General features: G+C 35.7%; 1 protein-coding gene across 1 annotated transcript in view; it reads left to right on the top strand.

Annotated features, from left to right (window-relative positions):
* The window catches only part of ptpro (protein tyrosine phosphatase receptor type O), a 71,696-nt gene that overhangs the window by 34,993 nt on the left and 14,046 nt on the right, over nt 1-22,657 (top strand). The window contains exons 11-24 of the mRNA XM_088923928.1: nt 1,389-1,552; nt 2,832-2,952; nt 4,313-4,446; nt 8,046-8,184; nt 9,969-10,089; nt 13,775-13,843; nt 14,899-14,982; nt 15,848-15,883; nt 16,806-16,887; nt 17,794-17,884; nt 18,424-18,500; nt 19,970-20,104; nt 20,360-20,482; nt 21,700-21,854. Of these exons, the coding sequence (XP_088780054.1) occupies nt 1,389-1,552; nt 2,832-2,952; nt 4,313-4,446; nt 8,046-8,184; nt 9,969-10,089; nt 13,775-13,843; nt 14,899-14,982; nt 15,848-15,883; nt 16,806-16,887; nt 17,794-17,884; nt 18,424-18,500; nt 19,970-20,104; nt 20,360-20,482; nt 21,700-21,854 (1,531 nt within the window). The remainder of the gene's footprint in view (nt 1-1,388; nt 1,553-2,831; nt 2,953-4,312; nt 4,447-8,045; nt 8,185-9,968; nt 10,090-13,774; nt 13,844-14,898; nt 14,983-15,847; nt 15,884-16,805; nt 16,888-17,793; nt 17,885-18,423; nt 18,501-19,969; nt 20,105-20,359; nt 20,483-21,699; nt 21,855-22,657) is intronic.

Raw genomic sequence — 22,657 nt, 5'->3', positions numbered from 1 at the left:
TTTGTTTTATCATCGCTATCCATAGAGTTTTCTTGGCGAGATACGGAAATAGGTTGCCAGGCCTTTCTTCCATGCAGATAATGTTAGTGTTGTTGCCGCCAGCACCGTCCCATACTGCTGCTGCTCGGTATGGGTTATTGAGGCAAGTGAAACCCTTTTCTGGCAGGGTAACAGTCGCCATGTAGCAGTACTGTCATTCAAGCTTATGTGGCTTTTTATAGGAGACCCGGTCGCCAACCATGAATCCACCACGCTCTTTTAGTGCCACCGTTTGTTGTCCGCGACTACTTATTCATCGGGCAAGCCCGCTTATTTCGCAGCTAACCTCCAGGAGGTAGTTCCCTAATCCGCAACCTGGGGACGCGCCCGGTGGCATTGAGCTCGCTGCTCCGGGAAATTAAAAACTACATGCTTTTTAATATGTATTATATGTATTATTAATAAAATATACTTTTTTAATATTATTAATAGAATATCAAAGCACCTTACAGTGGGTATAAAATAAATCTAAGGAGTTGTATTATCTTTCAATGTTCAGAATGTCTGAATCATGGCTAGAGAGAGATAGGCAGACAAAAGAGAAGAAAAAAATGAATCCCTGCAACGCTTGAATGCCCTCAGAAAAAAAAACTGTTTCTTGGGCATAACAAGTGTTTTTTAATTGTCTAAAACTATTTTCTTAAGCATTTTAAGACACACAATATTTAAGTTAGGGAGAGATACAGTAAATAATTGTTTCTTCTGCACCAATTGATTGCAGTACAAGGATGTTTGATTTCTGAATTTCAGAAATTATTAATTAGTGTTTCACCCAGACATGCTAATCTGCTTTTCAGTCATGCTGTGTGGGAAGAAATCATTAAAATGATATTAAAATGTTTAGAGCACTTCATACTGTACCTCAACTATGCAATGGCAAATTGCAACAATTTAATTTGCTTTGATTTGTTTATAATCACTCCATGAAATTATTGTTTTCTGAGAATTGGTGTGAAACCAGGCACAATAAAAGACAAGGTGTGATGCAGGATCCAGTCGTGGCATTTTAAAACAGTAGTTAGGGTATGTATTTTTAATGTTTACATAAAGTATAAAATGTTATATTTTCAAAAAGTATGATTATTAGACTAAGAAAAAACAGATTAAATTAAGCTACCATTTCAGTAACATCTGACAGAGCACAAGTGTCACCTATCGATGTGTTTTGAGCTGTGAAGGGTGTAGTGGCACACCAGACCAAAACGTAGTATACTGCAGTGTGCTTTCCTCTAATGTGAGTTTTTTATGCACATTCTAGATGACTGCATTTGTATGTAGAGGATTATGTTCAAAATCATTTCTGTCCCTCTAAAGAAAAAAAAATTAAATAATTTGCTTTTTGTTTTTAGCTCCTGAAGCTCCGCACATTTCCTCGGTTGATTATTCCAACAGCATGCTGTACATCAGGTGGACATATGGTGACGTTTTCACAGACCTGTCGCATTCCAGAATGCTCCACTGGCTGGTTGTCGCAGAAGGCAATAAGGGTGTCAAAAAGAGCATATCATCTGATGTAAGTCATTCTCATTTGTCGGCAACGGATAAAAGCTAGAAAGGTAGAATCACTTCACTATATCCTTAAGCACTTTCACATTCAATGTTTGTGTACCATTGCTCCTATAGCACCAAGCCTATTAAAAAGTTGATGTCAGCCCTCTTGGAATTTGGAAAGCTTCAATTATCCCACAGCAGGGGGACTGGCCTTTCGGTGTACAGGCTGTGGAGCGGCGCTGTGTGGCTCTGAAGCTGTAGGTGACAGTGAGAGGCCATGAATGCCTGCAGGACATGCAAAGAATTGCAAATTAAAGTCAATAGAAACGGGACAGAAATGTATACATACTTCTAGAAGCAGTACTTTGAAGCATAACTTCACAATGAGGACATCACTTTCTGTTAATAGTAATTGGTAATATCTGATTTTCTATTAACTGCGTAATCAAATTTAAATTTCAAAAATGTTTATTTTCATTCTATTTTTAGATAGAGCTTTTATTAATAAAATACAAGTTCTGAAATGGCTGCATTTACTATATAACATCTTAATTTTCCTTCAATTTCTTACATTTATGTTTAGTTTTTGCTACATTTTAAGAGAGTATAAAGGTGAAGAGTTTTGACCGAATACATCACAATACAAGAGCTATTTTGTTAAAACATTTCTTAAAGATTCAGTAGCACTTGTGTACCAAGCAGCTTTCTATTTGAGAGATCAGTTGTGCCTCTAAAAGTCTGTAAAAAAGCTGAAGTATTTTCTGGAGAATTGATAAAAGAAGTAACCACATGATCAAATAAAACACATTTGAACGATGCAGAAGTCTCTCGCCAATGATTTAATAAAAAATCCTTAGATAATTAGATAATATTCTGCGTTTAAGTGCAACAGATGAACAGTATTCAGTCATTAGGGGGACATAAATTAATAGAGATGAAAGGATGCAATGTTCAGTGCTTAGTCTAATAGTTATGTATTGAAGGTAGTCTATTTGATATTAGGTGAAATTATGTTATCTCTTTTTTAAAAAAGGACAGAAACAATTTGTTCTTTCAAAAGCATGATTTTCTTTTAATCAGCTAGCAGTACAAAGGCCCTTCTCTTAATCAGCCTTCTTGGCTGTGTCAGGTGAAAGTTGTAAAATGTAGTCTTATTTCCATACTATGCATAAACTAATTACTTCTCTTTACTTATTACTTCATATATTAATATATGGCCATGCATAATTCTGGCCATTGGGTTTTATAAACGTTCTACTGAAATGTTAAAAGTGCTTCAACTGAATTCCATATCTCTGCAGGTGACCCGGACTGTAATGAAAACAGTGCTAAGTTTACCCCCAGGAGACATCTACAACCTAACTGTCACAGCCTGCACAGAGCGCAGCAAGAACACATCTGCACCACACATCGTTAAAGTGGGTCAGTACCTGAGTGTACATGAGTGAGTTAGCATTCTCCTGGGAAGCACTGCAGTGCATCATTTTTTAATCACTAGTGTATGAAATAATTGCCTTAAATTTATTTTTACACATGAAAGTCCCTTTGGAATATAATATATTTCTCTTTATTTTACTTTTGTATTTGTAATGGCTTCACTGAATGTTCCTTAGTTAGAATTTTTATTGTTACAAAGAGAGAGTAAAGAAATTAGAGTGGGCAAAACAAATAATTAAAACCCCAAATGTCAAAACCATACCCGAGTGGTTGGTATAATTAGGCATGTGAGTTCTTTATTATCTGGCACAGCTCTGGTGAGTAATACATTAGAGGCAAACTAGGACAGGTAATTATTAATATGACAATGACACAAAACAATATGGCATACAATGTTACACACATACAACATTCACCGTTACCTTATTTACAGGCATTCAGAGGCCTACTGTACATACTGAAAAACTATTCCTAACCATGTATTCTGAAATTCTCTATAATCCCTAAACAGGCAAAACAAATAAAGGGGAATCTAACTTTTTAGAGCTATTGTAAAAATGTTACTTTCTAAATTTTCTAAACTTTCTAATTTTTTAGAACTGTTCGAAAACTGTATCACTAACTTGAAAAGAATGTTTTAAGCCTGAGGATTCTACAACAAAAAGAAATCAGAATTTCCTTAAACAATAGGACAGCAGGCTCTCTTTACCTGCAAATTACCTCTGATTACCTGGCATGGTTCTTCTCTCTTTATTGCTTTTCTCTTTATTTTCACTCTTCCTTTGCTACTCTGTTGACTCTCTGTTCCCTTTTTTCTGGGTGTTGAAAATATAATCTTATCTTATTATGATTAACCAGAGTAATTCAGCAGATCATTTTTGATCATTTGTGTTTACTGGCCTGTAAACTCAGTTGCAAATAAGTAAAATTGAACTTTTCTATTGTTGATATGAAAAGGTCTGTTGCTACACACAGTATTTCTTTCAGAGTATGCTTTATTGTAAAAAATGAGTTTTTCTCACTAATACGGTATTTCCATCATTAAAATGTTTCAACAGTATATAAAAAATCCAACACAAATACCACAAGAAAAACTGTAAGTTAAATATGATCAATACTGTTTCCTGACACTGTTGTTTCAATCACAAGATTCATCACCTTTTTAAACAGAGTAGGACTAAATAAGAATTATTGTAATACTGTAGAAACTGAAAATTGCATTTCTTCATTTGTGAAGAGGAAGTTTCCAGACTCAAAATAGCTTCTTCTTTTCTACTCAGAAACACTATTTTTATCTTCTGCAAAGGCCTGAAAGCTTACTGGATAAAGGTTTTTTGCTTTACAGAGCCTGCACCTCCAAAGTCTTTATATGCCGTGAATGCAACTCAGACCTCAGTCACTCTCCTGTGGGTAGAGGAAGGAGTAGTGGATTTCTACCAGGTTTACTGTAAGCAAGTTGGTTCGAGTAGAGAGCTGAAGGTAAGACACACAACTCTATTACACAAGATTTGAAGTAATAATAAAACAGATACTGTACTTCAACTGCATTATGTAATGTTTTTAATTTAATGTTTCTTCTTAATGCCTATCACTACTTTTTTATCAATCAGTTATGATTTAATCTCCATTAAATATAAAAAACAATCTATATTTTAAGTGTTCTTATTCTGTTGCTTATGTTAAAATTGTTAGTTTTATTTTTTGTCATTTTAACCCTCTTTATCTTTCTCAAATCAAATGGCTCATGCGAAATTGAATACATATCTTACATTCTAAGTGGAAGTCATTCTGTAAAGAGATTTTAATGTTTTAATGAACAGATATAAATACTGTAGCTGTCGTATCTCCCAGTTCAGTGTACTGTCAGTTCAGTCAATAGGTACTTTTGCAGCATCATAAGTTAAACGGAGGCAAATTTCAGATGGCAAGAAAGTGTTCTGTGGTGGAAATCATATGCTTGTATGTAAAATAAAGGATAGGAAAAAATAAATATGTAAATAGTTTATGTTTTGCTAGTGTCATATTCGTTTAAGTCCTTTGCTTGGCCGATCACTTTCAGAGGACACATATCTGCAGTTTTGATAGTCTTCATTGCTGGCTGTAAAATGAGAAATGACATTCTAATGACAGTCTTTGAGAATGGAGAACCATGTAATCCATAAACTAATTTATGCTTAGCTGTATTTTGTATTGTTATTAAATGGTCTTATTAAAATAACTATTAATAGTTTTTACAACACCTTTAAAAGTAGCTTCTTAATGCCCTTTACAGTAAAAAAACACAGTTAAGACAAAAGAAAGAAAACATTTATCAAAGTTAGGGGATAACAAAATTAGAACACATAAACACAAGGGATTAAAAACGCAGTTGAAGAGACAAGGACCAGACACAGACACCAATTACATAATAGCTTTCCTGAAAAGGAGGTTTTGATTCTGGATTTGAATGTGCTCAGGGTAGGTGACTTTCTGATATCCTGGGGGATAGAATTCTAGGAAGGTAATAAGTCAGATAGGAACTGAGATGCCAAACCAAGTAGAACTATAGGTGAGCATTAGGATTTTGAAATTGACACAAAACCTGATAGGAAGCCAGTGCAAGGACTCCCAAGACAGGAGTAACATGATCACTTGTGCTCGACCTGGTCAGGAGCCTGGCTGCCGAATTCTGGACATACCGTCATAACATACAGTAAGTTTGTTCAGCATGAATTTAGATAAGCCAGCAAGTAAGGTGTTGCGGTAATCAATTCTAGAAAAGACGATTGTATTGACCAGCTTTCCTGCTACAGTCAGAGACAACACAGAACGTAGTCTGGCAATATTTCTGAGCCCGGATCAAATCTCACCCCTATATTTGTCAATTAGATTTTTAGATTGAAATTCAAGTACAATGCCATCCACAGATAGGGTTACTGCAGTAGCATTAAATAGCTGATGGGAGGTGCTGAGAAGTGTGACTTGCAATTTAAATGAAGGGAATTTTGAGTCATCAGGGTTTTTATGCCAGAGATGCAGTCAGAGAGTGCAGAAACAGCTACTTCAGTGTCATGTTTAGAATGGATGTAGATTTGAGTATCATCAGCATAGAAATGATCATTCAGACCATGTTATTTTACTAACTAAGTGGGAACATGTACATACTGTATAGTAGGGGGCCCAGTATTGAGCCCTGAGGAACACCAGACAAAATGAACCCAACTTCAGAACTAAAACCCCCAAGAGAGACAAAGTGTTTGGAATCAGTAAGGTAAGACCTGTTTGAGAGCAATGGCAGAAATTTTAAACAGTCTCAAGACAAGAAAGTAAGATGCCATGATTAACAGTATTGAAATCAGTACTGAGGTCTAGGAGGATAAGGATAGATAGAAAAATGAAATCAACAGCCACAATAAAATCATTAATAACTTTAACAAGGACAGTTTCTGTGCTGTGTAATTGTCTGTAACCAGATTGCAGGAAGTTATTTGTAAAGAGCTGGTTGTTCTACAATTCTAAAATTTTTGCAAGAAAAGGCAGATTGGATATTGTTAAGGTGTCAGAGCCATGTTTGGTTTTGTAAGCCATTCAGTGTCAACTAGAAGCTAGAAAGAGGAGAACTGGCAAAATTAGGCATGTAAGGAGGAGGTGTAGTAGTAAGATGCATGGTGGAGAGAATGTGATGCTAGATGTTATCGATCTTGGAAGTAAAAAACTCAAAGAAAGTGCTACAAATTTGCAATGATGCAGGTAATGTAGTAGGGCAGTTTAGCTTTAGCAGTCAATTGATGGTGGAGAATAGGCATCTAGATTATGGCTGTTTTCAGTGATATGGGAGAAACAGCTGGATCTAGCAGACTCCATTGAATCCGTGTATTCAGTCCTCCTTTCAATACCGAAGATGTACACTTGAGCCAGAAAGATGCAACCTGCATTCTAGTTTGTGGGAGGCAGCCTTCTCTGAATGCAACTAGTCAGTATACCATGGTGCAGAGTGAGTATAGGAGATAGTTCCAGTTTTAAGAGGAGCTAAGGTATAAACAGTAGTCTTTCAGAATATCAGAGTTGGAAAAGCAAGACGATGAACAGAATCCATAAAACTAGTCTGGTCAATTGATTGAAAGATGCTAAAACTTACTGAGCATAAGGGAAAAGAGAGTTAGACAGGGAAATCTTGATCAAGAGAACAGCCAAGTGACACCTGCGGTAGGTCAAGATAAGTCCAACTTGTGACCTTTGTTGTGACCTGGACTGAGTGCAAGTGTTGTTTGAGACCAAAGCATTCTACAAAGTTAGAAAGTCATTTTCTATGCTGGAAGGCTGTGATGCAAAATCACCAAAAATAAATTATTAAAACTGAAGCGTAACAGAGACAATAAATCAACAAACTCACCTAAAATGGCATCATTACGCTTGAAGGGTCTATAAACTGTAACAATGATTGTAGAATGTTGAATATCTTTTCACTCTGCTTATGTGAATCTAATTTCTACTGCAATATTGACAAAAAGAAAGAAAATTGTATGCTGAAATGTTTAAAACTCTATATTTTGTTTAAACTTTTAGCACATTGTCTTGTGTGTTGGAATTCATATATTCTTCATTGGGTGGGTTGCTAAGTAATTTCACAGTAGCAGTTAAATAGGGGATAATGCATTAAAAATACTTTAAGACTTTAAATCCTTAAACTACAATGGACTTTAAAATCAGGCCATGCCCAGCAGTGTAGATAAATATTTTCAGTCGTTCTGGATTCAAAAACTTCGCTATATGAAACAAATTCTTTTGAGACTGATGAAATAGGAGAATAGTTTACTCAGTCAATCATTAGATCAGATTTGTGATGCCCTACTTTTATTAAATGCAGTGACTGTAAACAGACTTGGCATGCTAAGAATATCAGTAAGGAGAAAATGAAATAAGATAATACATTATGCTGCAGTAGAGTTTTGTTGGTTTCTTTCAATGTTATTGGGTATTTTTATGCATAAACATCTACCAAATAAGTTTGATAACATGTACTCAGGATGTGATCAGACAATCCACGTTGTGTTCATATATCTTAGTTTGTATCACCCACCTTTGAATCTTCTTTGCAGGAGAAGGAAGCCCAGACAGTGAACTCTCATGTGGTGACCATATCCAGTCTACTGCCCTCCACTGCTTATAACTGCAGCGTCACTAGCTACAGCCATAACACACCCAGCGAGCCCACGTTCATCGCTGTCTCCACACGGGGTAGAGGTCTTCTGTTTATAAGCACATAAAACCTTCTTATCATGCATTCTCACACACAATGTCTACATTCAGCATGCATTAATGATCATCAGCTCTCTCCTCCTTCATCCTACTTGACAGAAATAAAATCAGTGCTATGTTATGCATGTGTGATGCACAGAAGAAAACCAACACTGAGGTCTGATGGATTTAAATAATAAATACAGAAGATGTTAACACAAATGTAACGAAAGTGTTCTTTCCGGACCCTATGCGGACGACACAATCCGGGGTTGAGTGAGAATACACGAGGGAAAAAGGCATGCAGGATACGGGGATGAAGACAGGGGGGCGTGTCCATGGTGTGCTGGTGGTCGGGGGGGTGAGTCTGGGGCAAACAATCCAAAACAGAGTCCAATGCGAAATCCAGGACGAAAGCAAAAGGTCCAAAGCCAGGCGGTCCATCCGAGACTGATGATTAAAAACGAGAACCAGGTCGGAACAGGCAGGGGGAACGGGAACAGGAACAGAAACTTAAACCATAACGGAGCCAGGCGCATCCAGGTCCCAGGCTCGCATGATGCGGAAACCAATGCAGAGCCCAGATTAACGTCAGCGTCTGGCTTTTAAGGGGGGCTGGATGGAGGCTGGAACAAGGGGCAGGTGCACAAAATCAGGTCCGAAGTGGAAGAGCCGGAGCGCCCTTAAGGGGGAGGAACTACAATAATGACAACAAAAGCATTTAAAAAACTAAAGTTTTAGCCTGAACATGACACACTGTCAAAATTAAAACACTGCAAGATTAGGGTCAGGCATTAACACAGTCCTGACAGTGTTGAATCATAGATATGATAAGCCTCTGGACAGAATGCTGTGAAATGTTCTATCACCCATTTCCAGCCATGTAGTGAAAGCTGAATAGGCTTGGTTGTCTCCAGTTGATAACACTGGTGAGTTGCTCCCACAAATGTTCTTTTAGATTCCGCTCCAGAAAAAAGGCTGGCCAGGGCAAGTCTTCAGCATTGTTTTTCATGCAATTTTAATTCCAGCCCTATTGATTCCTCTCCACAACATTTCCACCAGTCCACCGATTGTCTTGAGCAATAACTCGGTCTGGATAACACTCAACATAATGTCAGATCTGTCAAGGACAAAATGGTATTCGTGGTGTTTAAATCAGACCAATTTTCTGTCTCCTGCTTTAGATATACTCTGTCACACAGAAGACAGCAGTTGTCTCTGTCCTGCACCTGTCAATATTACCACTGTAGGCACTGTCAGGAACAGCCAGTCTTCGTTACTCATGCCAGGCATGGCTTCTTTGTTTCAGCATTAATTACCATCATTAATTACTATATCAATTCATTCTGAAGATTTTTAATTGAATTCAAATATAAAGCACTGAGCTACTGGCATATTTACGAACTTACATGAGTGCTAAAACAAATGGACATACACCCTAGCAAGCCATTAATGTAAAATTTAGATCATGTCTAAATGTCATGAAAATAAAATAAAACATTTTTTTTCACTGTGCATCACTATGTACACAATATTGTTGCTTGTAAAGGGTCAGGCTTTCTGTTACATTTAAACAATAATATCCCAAAACTCAAATCATGAAATAGTTTATGTGTAGACCATACACTTACAGAAAATATTACTGATACTGTAGATGATCTGCTTCTCTACTGAAGTGAACTGTATCTAGTATTTTATGTTGAATATTGTAAATGTTTTTTTTTTCTTTATGAACAGGACCAGTTTATTTCTTTCAGTCTACAGCAATGTCCTGTGTTTTGCAGTGACAGAGATGAATCCTAACGTGGTAGTGATCTCAGTCCTGGCCATTCTGAGTATTGTCCTGATCAGCCTCCTACTGTTCATCCTCATTATGCTCAGGAAGAAGCACCTTCAGATGGCCAGGTGAGTGTCTGGGAACCAGCCAGCCACAACAGTGCAGTTCAAGTCAGATTAAGTTATGATTGCAGATAAGAACATAAGAAAGATACTGTACAACTGGGAGAAGACCATTTGGTCCATCTTCCTCATTTGGTTGCCAGTAGCTGATTGAGTCTGGGATTTCACCCCGAGTTCTTTCTCGAAATAATTGGGTATCAGCTTTATCAAATTGACTGAGTAGTTTGTCACAGAATCCTTCAACAACATCTATAAAAAAGTGCCTCTTCTCTGTGTCTAACTATTATGAGGTACTCTCTGTTGTATATACAGTATGAATAACTAATAGGATTTCATACTGTATAAACTAAATTTCATACTGTTTTATTCTTTTCACTAGTGATCTGAAAAAAGTACAGTATTTTGAACTTCTTAATTTGTTACTGAAGTGGTTATTTAGTTGGAGCCATTCTGTCTAAACACAGGCATGCAGTCTGTATAGCTAGAAAAGCCAGTTCACCTTTAACAAAACATCAGACACACATACTGTAGATACTGAATATAATTAATCTTTTTAGCGATAATGTAAGGTTGGAAGTAGCTTTTAAAGTCTTGACAAGATGACAACAATGTACTGTAAGTACAAAGAGTTTTTCACAATTCAACAAAAAAATATAACAATTTAATAGAAAGAATAAAAAAACTAAAAAAAAGATATAATTGTATGGTACCACTTTTCCTAAAGAAATATTTTAAAAAGCTTCTTTTCTTTATGAAGAACCTAGTTTATAATTGAAAAAAGAAATACATACTGTAGCTGTTACTTCAATATACTTTAATTAGGCTCAGTTCTATTCAATTTGTACTTTTCCTGCCAAACCACCAGTATATATATTTTTTGTTTGAATTTGAATATATAGTTGTTTATAATTTGAATACATTGTTGTTTTTAAATTATGCTGCAATGGCACTTACGCATAAATATGTTTCCACTGCAACAACTGCTTGACAAGACATATCGCCTCATGGTGATGATAGATCCCTGCTCAGAATCTCAGAACAGATTGTGCCATCTCCAGTTTATCTTGGTTGTTAATGAGGGTCACTTAGCAGAAACCTGCAATTTGCATCCTAATGTCTTTCATTAGGACATCCGAGAAGGACTTCTCTCAGTGCACTCAGTGCTGTGCTGTTTGCTTTGCTGTCCTCTGTTGGTCTGTGTGCACTTTTAGGCACCAGCATTGCCATTGATCTTTCAACTTGTAATGATAGCTGGAGAACCTGTGTCCTATGATACAGAAAAATGTCCTCTGTCACTAAACACCTTGGTAACCTTCAAATTGATTGATTTAAACAGTTTGTCTAACTAATAGTTAGCAATCAATCTGAGCAACACCTGTAGTTAGTCTGCCAACTTTTTTTCTTCCTTTATCTGCTTACTCTAAAGTGTAATATGTGAACTACAACAGAAGCTAGAGAGGGCAGGGGTAGAAAATCATTCAATAAGCTATAGTTTGTAAGGACACTGTAAACACTGGCCTGTAGACAGGGTGGTGAGAGAGAAAATTAACCATTTTTAACTGGGGCCAAATATTGGCCAGTCTAGCTGTGTTTCAGGCTCTCTCCTTTGTCATAAAGGTAATATAACCCCAATAAATTCTCCATCCATGGAGAATTCAAAAATTTTCTGGTACAGAAAATTGAATATTTTATTTCTCTTCTCTGGCTTTAGACTGAATATTAAAATGGATACAATATGTTATTCAGACTGAAAGAAAATCTTTTGTTGCCAATGCAAATCCTGTATAGCCATTACATTTTGTGTTTCAGTCGACGTGTATGACCTAGCATCTGCATGACCGTAGATGAATATTTATTTTTATTTTAACAGGGTAGTTTATTTTTTGTGTGGATGATCAATGATCACTGCCTTTGTGCTTACACATATAATATAACCAATTTTTGTAATTTCAATCCCCTGGACAGTATACATTTTTAAAGAGCCTCTCATTCAGTACTTAAGTATTTTAAAAGGTTCAATGACACAAAACAGTATGATTTTTGCTACTGAAAAAAATGATTTTGTGGTATTATAGCAGGAACAATGTAAGGTAGAACATTTTTTCCCATCAGCTGTAGCTTTCATAAATTCCAATTAAAAAATATGAAACTGGTGAGTTCACATTTTAAAAATGAAGTCTCATTTCTTCCTTTCCTATGAATGATTACTGTACAAGCTCTAACATTTGCCATAAAACCTGATATATAGGGGTATCAGTTGTCTTCCATAATAGAAGTACTTCTATTATACTGTATATTAACAATAGTTTTGACTCCCAGGATTGTCTAACATGAATTTGGTTGACACATTAATACAATGACATCTGTGCATACTTTCTCAGTTTTGCTAAAACATGTGCATCAGACCATGAAAGAACATCCTAACATAACCACTATTTGCTTCTAGATAAATGCCAGTTCATCCACAATATAAAGTCAGCATATCAGTTTCCTTTGAAAAGAGGAACATGGGTACATACAGTATTGCTGATAGAATGTAGAAACTAACAGGGTAATTTCATATTAGTCTGAACATTTTACAGGATGTGTTTTTTTGGGGGGGTTGATATTTGCATTATTTCAACATTCTTTCCTTAATGTTATTGCCATTTCAAAGGCATTTGATTTTTTTTAGGTACAAAAAATAAAGCTTCACCAAAAGTTATCACTCCATTGAATACTGGGATTATTGCGGTTTTAAGCTTTTGTCCTGTAATGCATGTACAGTTGGTAATCCACCTTCCTTAGAGTTGCCCATTCGAGTGCTTTTGGTATCTACAGTAACTGAAATAAAAATGACTTATTTGGTAATAAATATTGCAAACTCAGACGGAAAACAGCTGTCAGGATTAATGTCTGGAATAAAGGACTATATACATATTATAATTGGTAACAATAGGGGACAGTTTAGTGCTAATTCTTGTGAACTGGTACCTCATGCCAAAGTTAAAGGTTCTAAAAAGTATGCAGTATGGTCACTCCAGGTGGGTCCTAATGCTTGTCCTTTAGCAAAAAACAGTAACTTCCTATTTTATATTCCAGATTCAATTATGAATAGGAAAGGTAAGTCTCATACCCTGATTCAATGTGACAGTACTTGACTAAGAAACTCTGTTCCTCTTTCATTTAAATGACAAAATATGAATCCTTCAAATAAAAACTTCCTTCTTGTTCAGTTTATCTACAACACTCTGGTCTTGGTTTCCAAACAAAAGACCTGGAGCTGTGGTTGTTGCTGCCTTTTAAACACAAGCTCCAGGGGCAATGGAAAACAACTGTAAGCAGTCAATTAATTGAAACCAATATCAGGCCCTCAGCTTCTGACTATTTACACTTCTGGCTTGCAGGCTATAGTTGGGAACTACATATATTATCATGGCAAGGTTAAAGGGGTATAAACTTTTCCATAACCTGGGCCAATTATATACCCCTTCTATTACCTTGCCCCTTATATTTTTACAGTATTGTTAACATACTGTAGTGGGTGTTGGCCCACTGTCTGGGTGTTTAGTTCTTTCTTAAAATTAAGCTTTTAAACCTCAAAAATTTTTTATTGTTTTAAAACTTGAAAAAAACTTGAAAAACCTAGCACATTGGTACCATTGTATTGCTTCTGAAAGACTAAACTAAACATTTCTAAATTTTCTTTCAGAGAGTGTGGTGCTGGAACGTTTGTGAACTTTGCCTCATTTGAAAGAGATGGAAAGCTGCCTTATAACTGGTAGGAACATGTTGCCAATGCATATTACCAATGTTATCATTCTTGTTTTTCTTTTTAGAAAATTAGCCTCGGCCTTCACCATTCTCTGAAGCACAAATAGATTAAACTAACCTAATATGCTTCACATTCACTTTTTTTCAGTTCTTAAGACATACTAGAGCTTGCCCTCTTTAGTTTCCAGAGTTTCCTGACTTTTGAGGAGAAAAAAACACTTGGAAAGGTTCTATGATTCTATAATCAAGTTACTTGCTATACCAATTAAAGATTCAGTTGTGTAATGAGTACAGCTGGAACAAAAGCCAGCACTTTTTTGTCCATAGAACAAGAAGTGGTTTGTTTATTACATTTCAGTGATGTTTTACTGAGAAACTGTATGCCTTGGAGTGCCCACATATTCATAGCACACTAAAGAATATGCAGGCCATACAGTGCAATATTGCTGTGACCACAGTGGCTGTGGAACTACAATTTCTTTTGAGGGGAAGATAAACAGATTAACTACAATTCCAAACAAGTAGAGTCTTATACATTGTTTCATTTAACACTCATGAAAGCTAGACTGAAGGATCTCGACTCGCTCAGTTCTTGTGAGAGACTTTATCGTTAACTGAAAGACACTTACAGTATGAAAGCCTCTGTAATTTGTGGTTGCACTATCTCTGTGCACAGCCATATTTTATTGCCATACATCTTTCATAAGCCCTAAATATTTATAAACAAATGAAAGAAGCAGTAGGATAAAATGCTGAGTAGCTTTGCGGTAAGTCCACTTTGACTCATCAGATTCAGAAAAACCTTTCACTTCTCAGCGTAAACAAAATGAATTAATCAAAGTTTATCCTATTGTAGTGCTGTAGGCACAATGAATAACACCAAAAATGTCGTAAGGAAAGAAGGAGGAAAGATAATCTAGGAAAAAAGATCAACAACATTCAAGCTGCATGTCTTTGTATTAACCACTATTGACCAACTAACTTTGTTCTTGAGCACTGTCATTGACAAGTACTAACTGAGCACAACTTTGTCCCTACCTGTACCTGTTTTTAATTCTTCAGGCGAAGGAGCATTTTTGCCCTCCTTACACTTCTACCATCCTGCCTTTGGACTGATTATCTTTTGGCTTTTTATTTTAATCCTTGGTAAGTAGCACTTTGTCTTGCTTCCAGACACCCACGCCATTTTAATGGAACAGATCTATAAAGAAAAAAATCCCCTGTCACTCTCCTTCCTTGTGTGCTCTAAGGTCACATTAGCTTTGCCAAGAACTGTGGGTAGCATTCACAAAGCTTTTAGCACTGCACTGAGCTTGCGTAAGTTGTCAATAAATACAAAATCAAGCTGCTGAATTTTAACACTAACAAGAAAACACTAATAAGGATGTGAGAGCTCTTGCTTTAACCTCATATGGTGCTTGTGAGGCATTACAATGTAACTTTTTTTAATTCTGAAAAGAATCTTCTCAGATACAGACAGATACATTGTGTCACAACACATTTAGAATCAACGATTGATCAATGGACAGGTAATATAGTGCTGCAACATAATGTGTTAAGCTCCCAAACCAGAGGGATATTGGGTAAAAGCCTTCAGAGACAAATAATCCACTAGAATTGATTCTTGACATGTGGAGTGTAATCTGTGCTTATTCTTATCCTTGATGTAGTTCCTCATTTACAATGTAGACATACATTGTTTAGAGTGTTTAGCATAGATCCTTCTTCTCATTTATATAGTGCTCAAGGGTGCAATTTCTCAAATCGAGGCAGGTATGGAACAGTGACTCATGCTGGCCAGGTATGGCTGATTTATACAGACACTGACTGCCAATCTACCCATGGGGAGTCTCTTTATTAGCACAGTGTACAAGTATGTCTTCATCTTAGATAGATACTGTAGTACATTCTAAAAGAAATATGATTAAAGTGCAAAAGCATTAAATGGTTATACAGTAATTACATGCTGCATATGATGGGCTAAAGAATCATCTTCTGTTCTTAATTGAAGGGGCAACACTGCATTGAAGAAAAAGAAGCTAACAAAGTAAGATTTGTATCTAATTTTATTCATGCATTCATGAAGACAACTTTATATTATTGTTTTTTTGTGAATTATCAGTGTCTTATCAAATTTTTAGTGGCGGGTAAGCAAAGTGAAGTTTTTTTTTTAGTCATGGTGAGCTCATTGGTCCTGCTTTCTTTTCATTGTAATGTGCTTGGCATTAAAATGCAATACTAGTTTTAATTGCAGCATTTGATGAATTAGTACAAGAAGCCAAAAGAAAAAATGTTCACCACGAATATAAAATGCAGAAAACATTTGGTGTGAAAGTAAAAAAAAAAATTTTCAGAGAATAAAAATTAAAATGGTTTGATGGAATGGATGCTTTCTGTAACACGTTCCACACATAGCTGGTTTTATGTTTTCATTTCTTTGCACATTCCACTAACAGATGTTTTTAGAGAAAATACTCTTTCAATTTCTGATATGTTGTTGGAACTTGTAATATTAACTATTTTCTTTGCAGTATTTTAAATTGTATTGGTGTATTTATTGTTTCTTTAATATAAAACGTTTTGAATATATTGAGATGATGGATTCAGATTATTTAAATGCTCAGACAGCAGCAAAAAATCAAAAATAATGTGTCACCTCATAGAGGTTTTAAGGAATGGTCAAGAAGGATCATAGCAACCAAGGTGTGTCTCATCTCTGCATCTCATAATTGTCCATGACATCATTTCCTAAAAAAAAAAGGAAATCCTCAGCCAGTGGTTGTCCCACCTTTAACATTCCTAAACTTTGAGTCATGCTATTATTCCCTGTGACATTATTTAAATCCTCAAAGAGCAATGAAAAAATGAAATGATTTCTCACTTAATGATTGTGGAATACCCTGTGAACTAAAAGCTTTATTATAAAATCTGAGGGAAAATAAACCCCATTATCTTATCTCCATCTCTAGCCCTGTCCAGTTAGACGATTTTGATGCATATGTCAAAGATATGAGCAAGGACTCTGCTTACAAATTCTCTCTGCAGTTTGAGGTAAGAGGAAAAACTTCAAGAGTCAAAACTGAAAAATAATTGTATCCTCTCATGGTCTCGGAGGAAATGATAACACAGTTTGTAGATTGGAAAGATTGTTAAAATCAGATTACATTACAGTATGTCTTTGGAATAAAGGATCAAGCAGAAATTTTACCTGGTGAAGTCCTTGTTAATCCAGCTGACTGCTCGAGAATACTAAGGCGTGAATAGAGGTTTTGTAAAAAGTCTTCAGAATAATTTCCAGCTCTTGCTGTGTGAAGAATGAAGGGGAGGACAGCAGAAAGAAGACCAATCAAGAAAACATTTATTGTGAAAGAAAGCATTTTTAGTTTTGGTCTGTTGATGTATGATGGCACTCTTTTATAATACCACTATTTGTTCTTCTGTAACAATATGTACTTGAATAGGAGATGGAACTAAATTATTTTCCAAACTGTCTTCTGGATCACAATGAATCAAATGTGACATGTCTGCTTTATAGAAACAAGACAGAAAATACAATGTGAGTTTTAAAAAAATATTGTAGAGGAAAAAATGTCACTTTGATGCATTTCAGAGGACAATTATTTATTTTATAGTTTTAGTATTTTTCTTTGGAACATTTTAATAGGATCATTTCAGAGCATTTTTTCCAGTTTGAAATTTTGTAAGTGTCTTTGAAAATTAAAGCTTACTGTAACTTTAATTGAAAACCTCCAATTACAATATATACTGTAAATGGAGACAGTGAAACACGAATTCGGTACTGTACAGTATATAAAAAGATTAATGTTATGCCTGAAGAAACATATAATTGAGATATAATTGTCCTGCTAATGTCAGAAAAACAATCTTAGAAGGAAAACAGGTGATTGATTCCAAGGTGAGGTACAGGTATTTCCTAAGTCCTGTTTCTGTTCCCAGGATCTCAAAAGTGTAGGACTTGACATCTCCCATGAAGCAGCTGATTTGCCAGTGAACAGAGCAAAAAACCGCTATACAAATATCCTGCCATGTGAGTTGGAACATCTCACTTCACAAAAGAATATGTAGTAGCTAACTACACATGAATGTTGTGTAATTCTCAATATTAATGTTAATCGTAGTGTTCATAAATTTAAACTCTACTTCCACTTTATCAGAATAGAATTTCTCAATAGTATTTCTTCAATCATTTTTTATTGAAGTTTGCATTCATTTAAAAAGTTGTGATTCATTCTAGTAAAAATATTTTCAATTTGATATATTAATGTGTTAACCATAACTAGGTATTCAAGTGCACAGATGAAACACGTACTATAGCATACTGATTGTAGTTTTGTAACAGATTATTGGTCATTATTGGGTTAAAATACATGAGTAACAAGAGTACCAGAACAAAGTTGGATATAATTGTATTGGATGAATTTAATAACGTTTTTCTTTGTCAAATGTTTAGGCATTTATGCTCTTCAGTGGAGGACATATTTAGTGACATTAAGTGTTTTATGAACAGATTGACGGTGCGTGCTGAAAATGTAATAATATTCTCTGACATATTTCTTTCATTTACAGATGACTTTAGCAGAGTGAAACTAATATCTATGCACAACGATGAAGGATCCGATTACATCAATGCAAATTATATACCAGTGAGTGTCATCAAAATATGGTTCTATCTCTTTACCTCTGTGACAGATCGTGCTAAACATTGTACAACAAGATACAGCCCGATTATATTAGGAAAGTCTCAAAACCCATTGATTAACTGGGAAGAACAGGAGTTTTGTTTATTACAATACTGACCTCTGCTGTTCCTTTCTGAGTATTTCTGATTTTAGTGTCATTGTAATAATTGGGAGCAAAAACAGAGAAAGAGTTTTTAAACAAAACATATTTTGTCTTGACACGAGTGAAACACAGTGCTTACAAAGTTTACTTAAAAAAACATTACAAATTGTTTTAGACGTTATGGTTTTAAAGCTAGGGAATGCCATAACAGACAATTATACAACTTATCATGCAGAGGCAGATCTGATAGGCAAGGCAACAGAGCAATGTATCGTAGAGCATATGTATAAATCTCTCTCTTTCCCAGCGTTAATCCCGCATCAGCAGGGTTCGCTTGTCGGCACACCAGTCTCCATTTGGTGGTTTGAACCAAATCTTTGAGCTGACGTTGCCATTAACTGTGACTGAGAAATACTCCAACCGGCGCGTCGCTCCGCCTGCCGTCGGAGTGGGAGGTGGGGGGGGAGGAGAACAAAGTAATGTAGCCAATTCATAGAGGGGGATTATTAGGAGGCATGGGAAATTTGGCCAGGACGCTGGGGTTACACCCCTACTCTTTTCAATAAACACCCTGGGATTTTTTAATGACCACAGAGAGTCAGGACCTCGGTTTTACGTCTCATCCGAAGGACGGCACTTATTTACAGTATAGTGTCCCCGTCACTATACTGGGGCATTAGGACCCACCTGGACCACAGGGTGAGTGCCCCCTGCTGGCCTCACTAACACCTCTTCCAGCATCAACCTTAGTTTTTCCCAGGAGGTCTCCCATCCAGGTACTGATCAGGCTCACACCTGCTTAGCTTCAGTGGGTTGCCAGTTGTGAGTTGCAGGGTGATATTGCTGCTGGCATAGAGCATATGTATAAATAAAATATCAAAATATGTTTTCATACAGAAATTTAGAATCATTCAATTTAACTTTTGAGAAGGTATATAAACCTCTTCTCTTTCACTTACACAATATATATTATATATAAAATATATAGTCAGTTTTTCTCATCCAGTAAAAAGTATAACAAAATATTGATTTTCATATGAGTATCATTACTAACATTAGTACTGTAGCCCTCAAATATCAAGAGCAAGAGCATTATCTAATTTCCTTGTTCATTATCTAATGTCCTTGCCTCATATTTTGTGTTGTCCCTCTGGCTTGGTAAAAATAGTCCAGCAGGCAACAGTATAGCACCGATATTCCCAGGGGTCTTGTCTAGTTGGCTTGTTCCTCAATAAATCCTGCTGAATATATACAAATCTTGTGCTTTAGTGGTGCATTGTTACAGTAAATAGTACATTTTTTGTCCCGTTCCCTGGCTTTGCCCTCTCAGGGTTACAGGTCTCCACGTGAATATATTGCAACACAGGGACCACTGCCAGAGACAAAGAATGACTTCTGGAAGATGGTCCTGCAGCAGAAATCCCACATCATTGTCATGCTGACACAGTGCAATGAACGGAGAAGAGTAAGTCCCTTTATCTTCCTTCAGGTTTAAGGGTATGTGATCAACCCCTGAGATCAGCTATTGTGAGCAGGACAAACTCTCATTCTGAGGGAGCTGGTGTTTTGTGAAATGGATTCTACAAATGAAGAAGTATACATTTTTGATAATAGACATGACTGCTGAGGAATATGATAAACCCTTGTCGTCTGTGATTGAGGAGGCTATAACAAGGTTATGAAGGACATGAATACGTATTGTTAATTGTTGTTGTTGCAGGTTAAATGTGACCATTACTGGCCATTTACAGAGGAGCCTGTTACTTATGGAGAAATCACTGTTGAAATCACCTCTGAAAAAGAAGCCACTGAATGGACTGTGAGAAATTTTAGACTTGGCTATGTAAGTATTAATTAAACATCAATGATCCTTTGTAGTTTTTATGGCAACTCAGGATTGCCAGTGTGTGAGGTAAACTGAGAGACACCAAGACAGGCACTCCAAGAGCTCTGTGTCACTCACGGAAGGAAATTGTAATAGTTCTTGAGATTTTTAAACTGTAAGAACTTTTGGTTATAATCTTCTTAATATATATTAATAAAAACATAAATAAGGTTGATCTTATGTTTCTACGTTTACTCATGTTTTTGTATTCCATTATAAATACTTTTGCCTTTTGCAGCATGCAAATCAGATCTAGAGGTGTACAGAGAGAATATTAAAGTAATCACATAAGATTAAATATTTGGATTCACTAAGTGATTTGCTGGTTTGATTTAATTGTATTTTTTGCATGTAAGAAAGCACAGAAGTAAATAAATAATTGTGAAGCACGTTTCAGTTATACTACTCTAGATATTATTAACTCTAAGTGTATAATCTCTTTGAGAAATCTTTTTGCATTGCTCGCAATCTAGCATTAACAATATAGCTTTGCAATATATTAAAATAACTGAAAAGTGTCATCTCTTAGGTCTGTTTTAGTTTTATTTTAAAAATACAAAAATATATTTTATCATACAGTGTTTAGTATGTAATATAACATATAAGATTATCAGAAATTGTTTTTGTTGGAATAATGCACTATATGGTAAATTCGTCATTAAAATCTTACACATCATGTTATCTCTCACAGCACAGAACTGAATGGTGCTAAAGGGGTTTCTGAACTGAAGGGCATTAACAGTATTTTGAAAACAGTATTAAAGAAAAAAACTAATTGCTTCAATGCACATTTTTTATTTTTTTATTTTTTTTGTCCAAAATAAAATGAAGAAAAAGATCCTTAAAATATGCAAAGGCTCTTTAAAGCTTTGGAAAAATGTGAAGGGATGCAAGCACAACGGCAAAGTTTTTTTCTTGGAAATTTAATATCATTTTTTATTTTTCATGTTTGATATGTATATAATCTAATAAACCTTTTCAGACTGGCATGGTATCAGATAAATACATTGTAGACTAGAGTGTAGTAGCAAAACAATATTAAGAGGAGGGTACAATGAGTAATGGAATGAGTCATCACTACTAATGCTACTTTGATGAGTGTTTGTAAAAGAGTGTCTGTAAGATGCGTTGTACTAGTAATGTTTATTTACATTAATTTAATGATTTCTCTGCAGGCTGATGAGACACAAGACGTCTTGCATTTAAATTATACATCCTGGCCTGATCACGGAGTTCCAACAGTCAATGCTGCTGAGAGCATTCTGCAGTTTGTGCAAATTGTCAGGCATCGAGCAGCAAGGAGTAAAGGACCCATAATAGTGCACTGCAGGTAAGGTGACATTAGAGGTATGAAATTGCAGAGCGCAATTGCCGTTTCAGTATTGGTCTTTTGAAATATGGCACATTTTCTGGATTATGCAAAGCTTTAATGCAACCAACAGGACTGCACGCTTGTCAATCAGCCTTAGGGAACTTTAATTTAGCACTGATACACAGTAAAATCTCAATATTTATGACTTTTACATTTGCAATTTTGCCTATAAGCTCAAAAGTATTAATGTCATCTTTATCTGCATTCGCTGACCAAAATTGTCATTCATGGGTTGTGCAGTATGGGCATAAATGCAGGCACCCACTTGTGCACCTACATTTCAGAGATCTACTTCACCTCACCTGCATTTGTCTCTACAGTAAAGGCATACAGTAGCTTGGTTAACAAAGAGTTAACTTGTTTATGGGTTATGCTTTAGTTATTCAGTTTCTGTCAGGAAAGCATTTGATGTGTGCTGTATGTAGACCTGTTATGAGAGTAATGCTCATGAATGTGAGCGATGTAATATGAAATAAAAGAAACGTTAAACTGTTCCCGAAGTTTTCATAGTCTCAGTTCTCACACGTATCATGGAAAAGGTTAAAAAATGTTATTTAGAACTAAACAAAATGCTGAAGCAAGAGCATAAATACCATTTATAACATGGTTAATGGGACTAACCCCTGCTCTCACCACCTGCAGGATGTTTGAGTAAATCAGGAGTTTTGCTTATTAATTAATTAAATTGGACATATATTTTGATATTTTTGATCTGGTAATAAGATTTGATTAAATAAAACTAATTAATATAATGGTATTTT

Source organism: Atractosteus spatula, chromosome 8, assembly GCF_055471065.1.
Source record: "Atractosteus spatula isolate fAtrSpa1 chromosome 8, fAtrSpa1.hap1, whole genome shotgun sequence".
In the NCBI taxonomy this organism is placed as follows: Eukaryota; Metazoa; Chordata; class Actinopteri; order Semionotiformes; family Lepisosteidae; genus Atractosteus; species Atractosteus spatula.
This window is presented reverse-complemented; position numbering and strand designations above follow the sequence as displayed.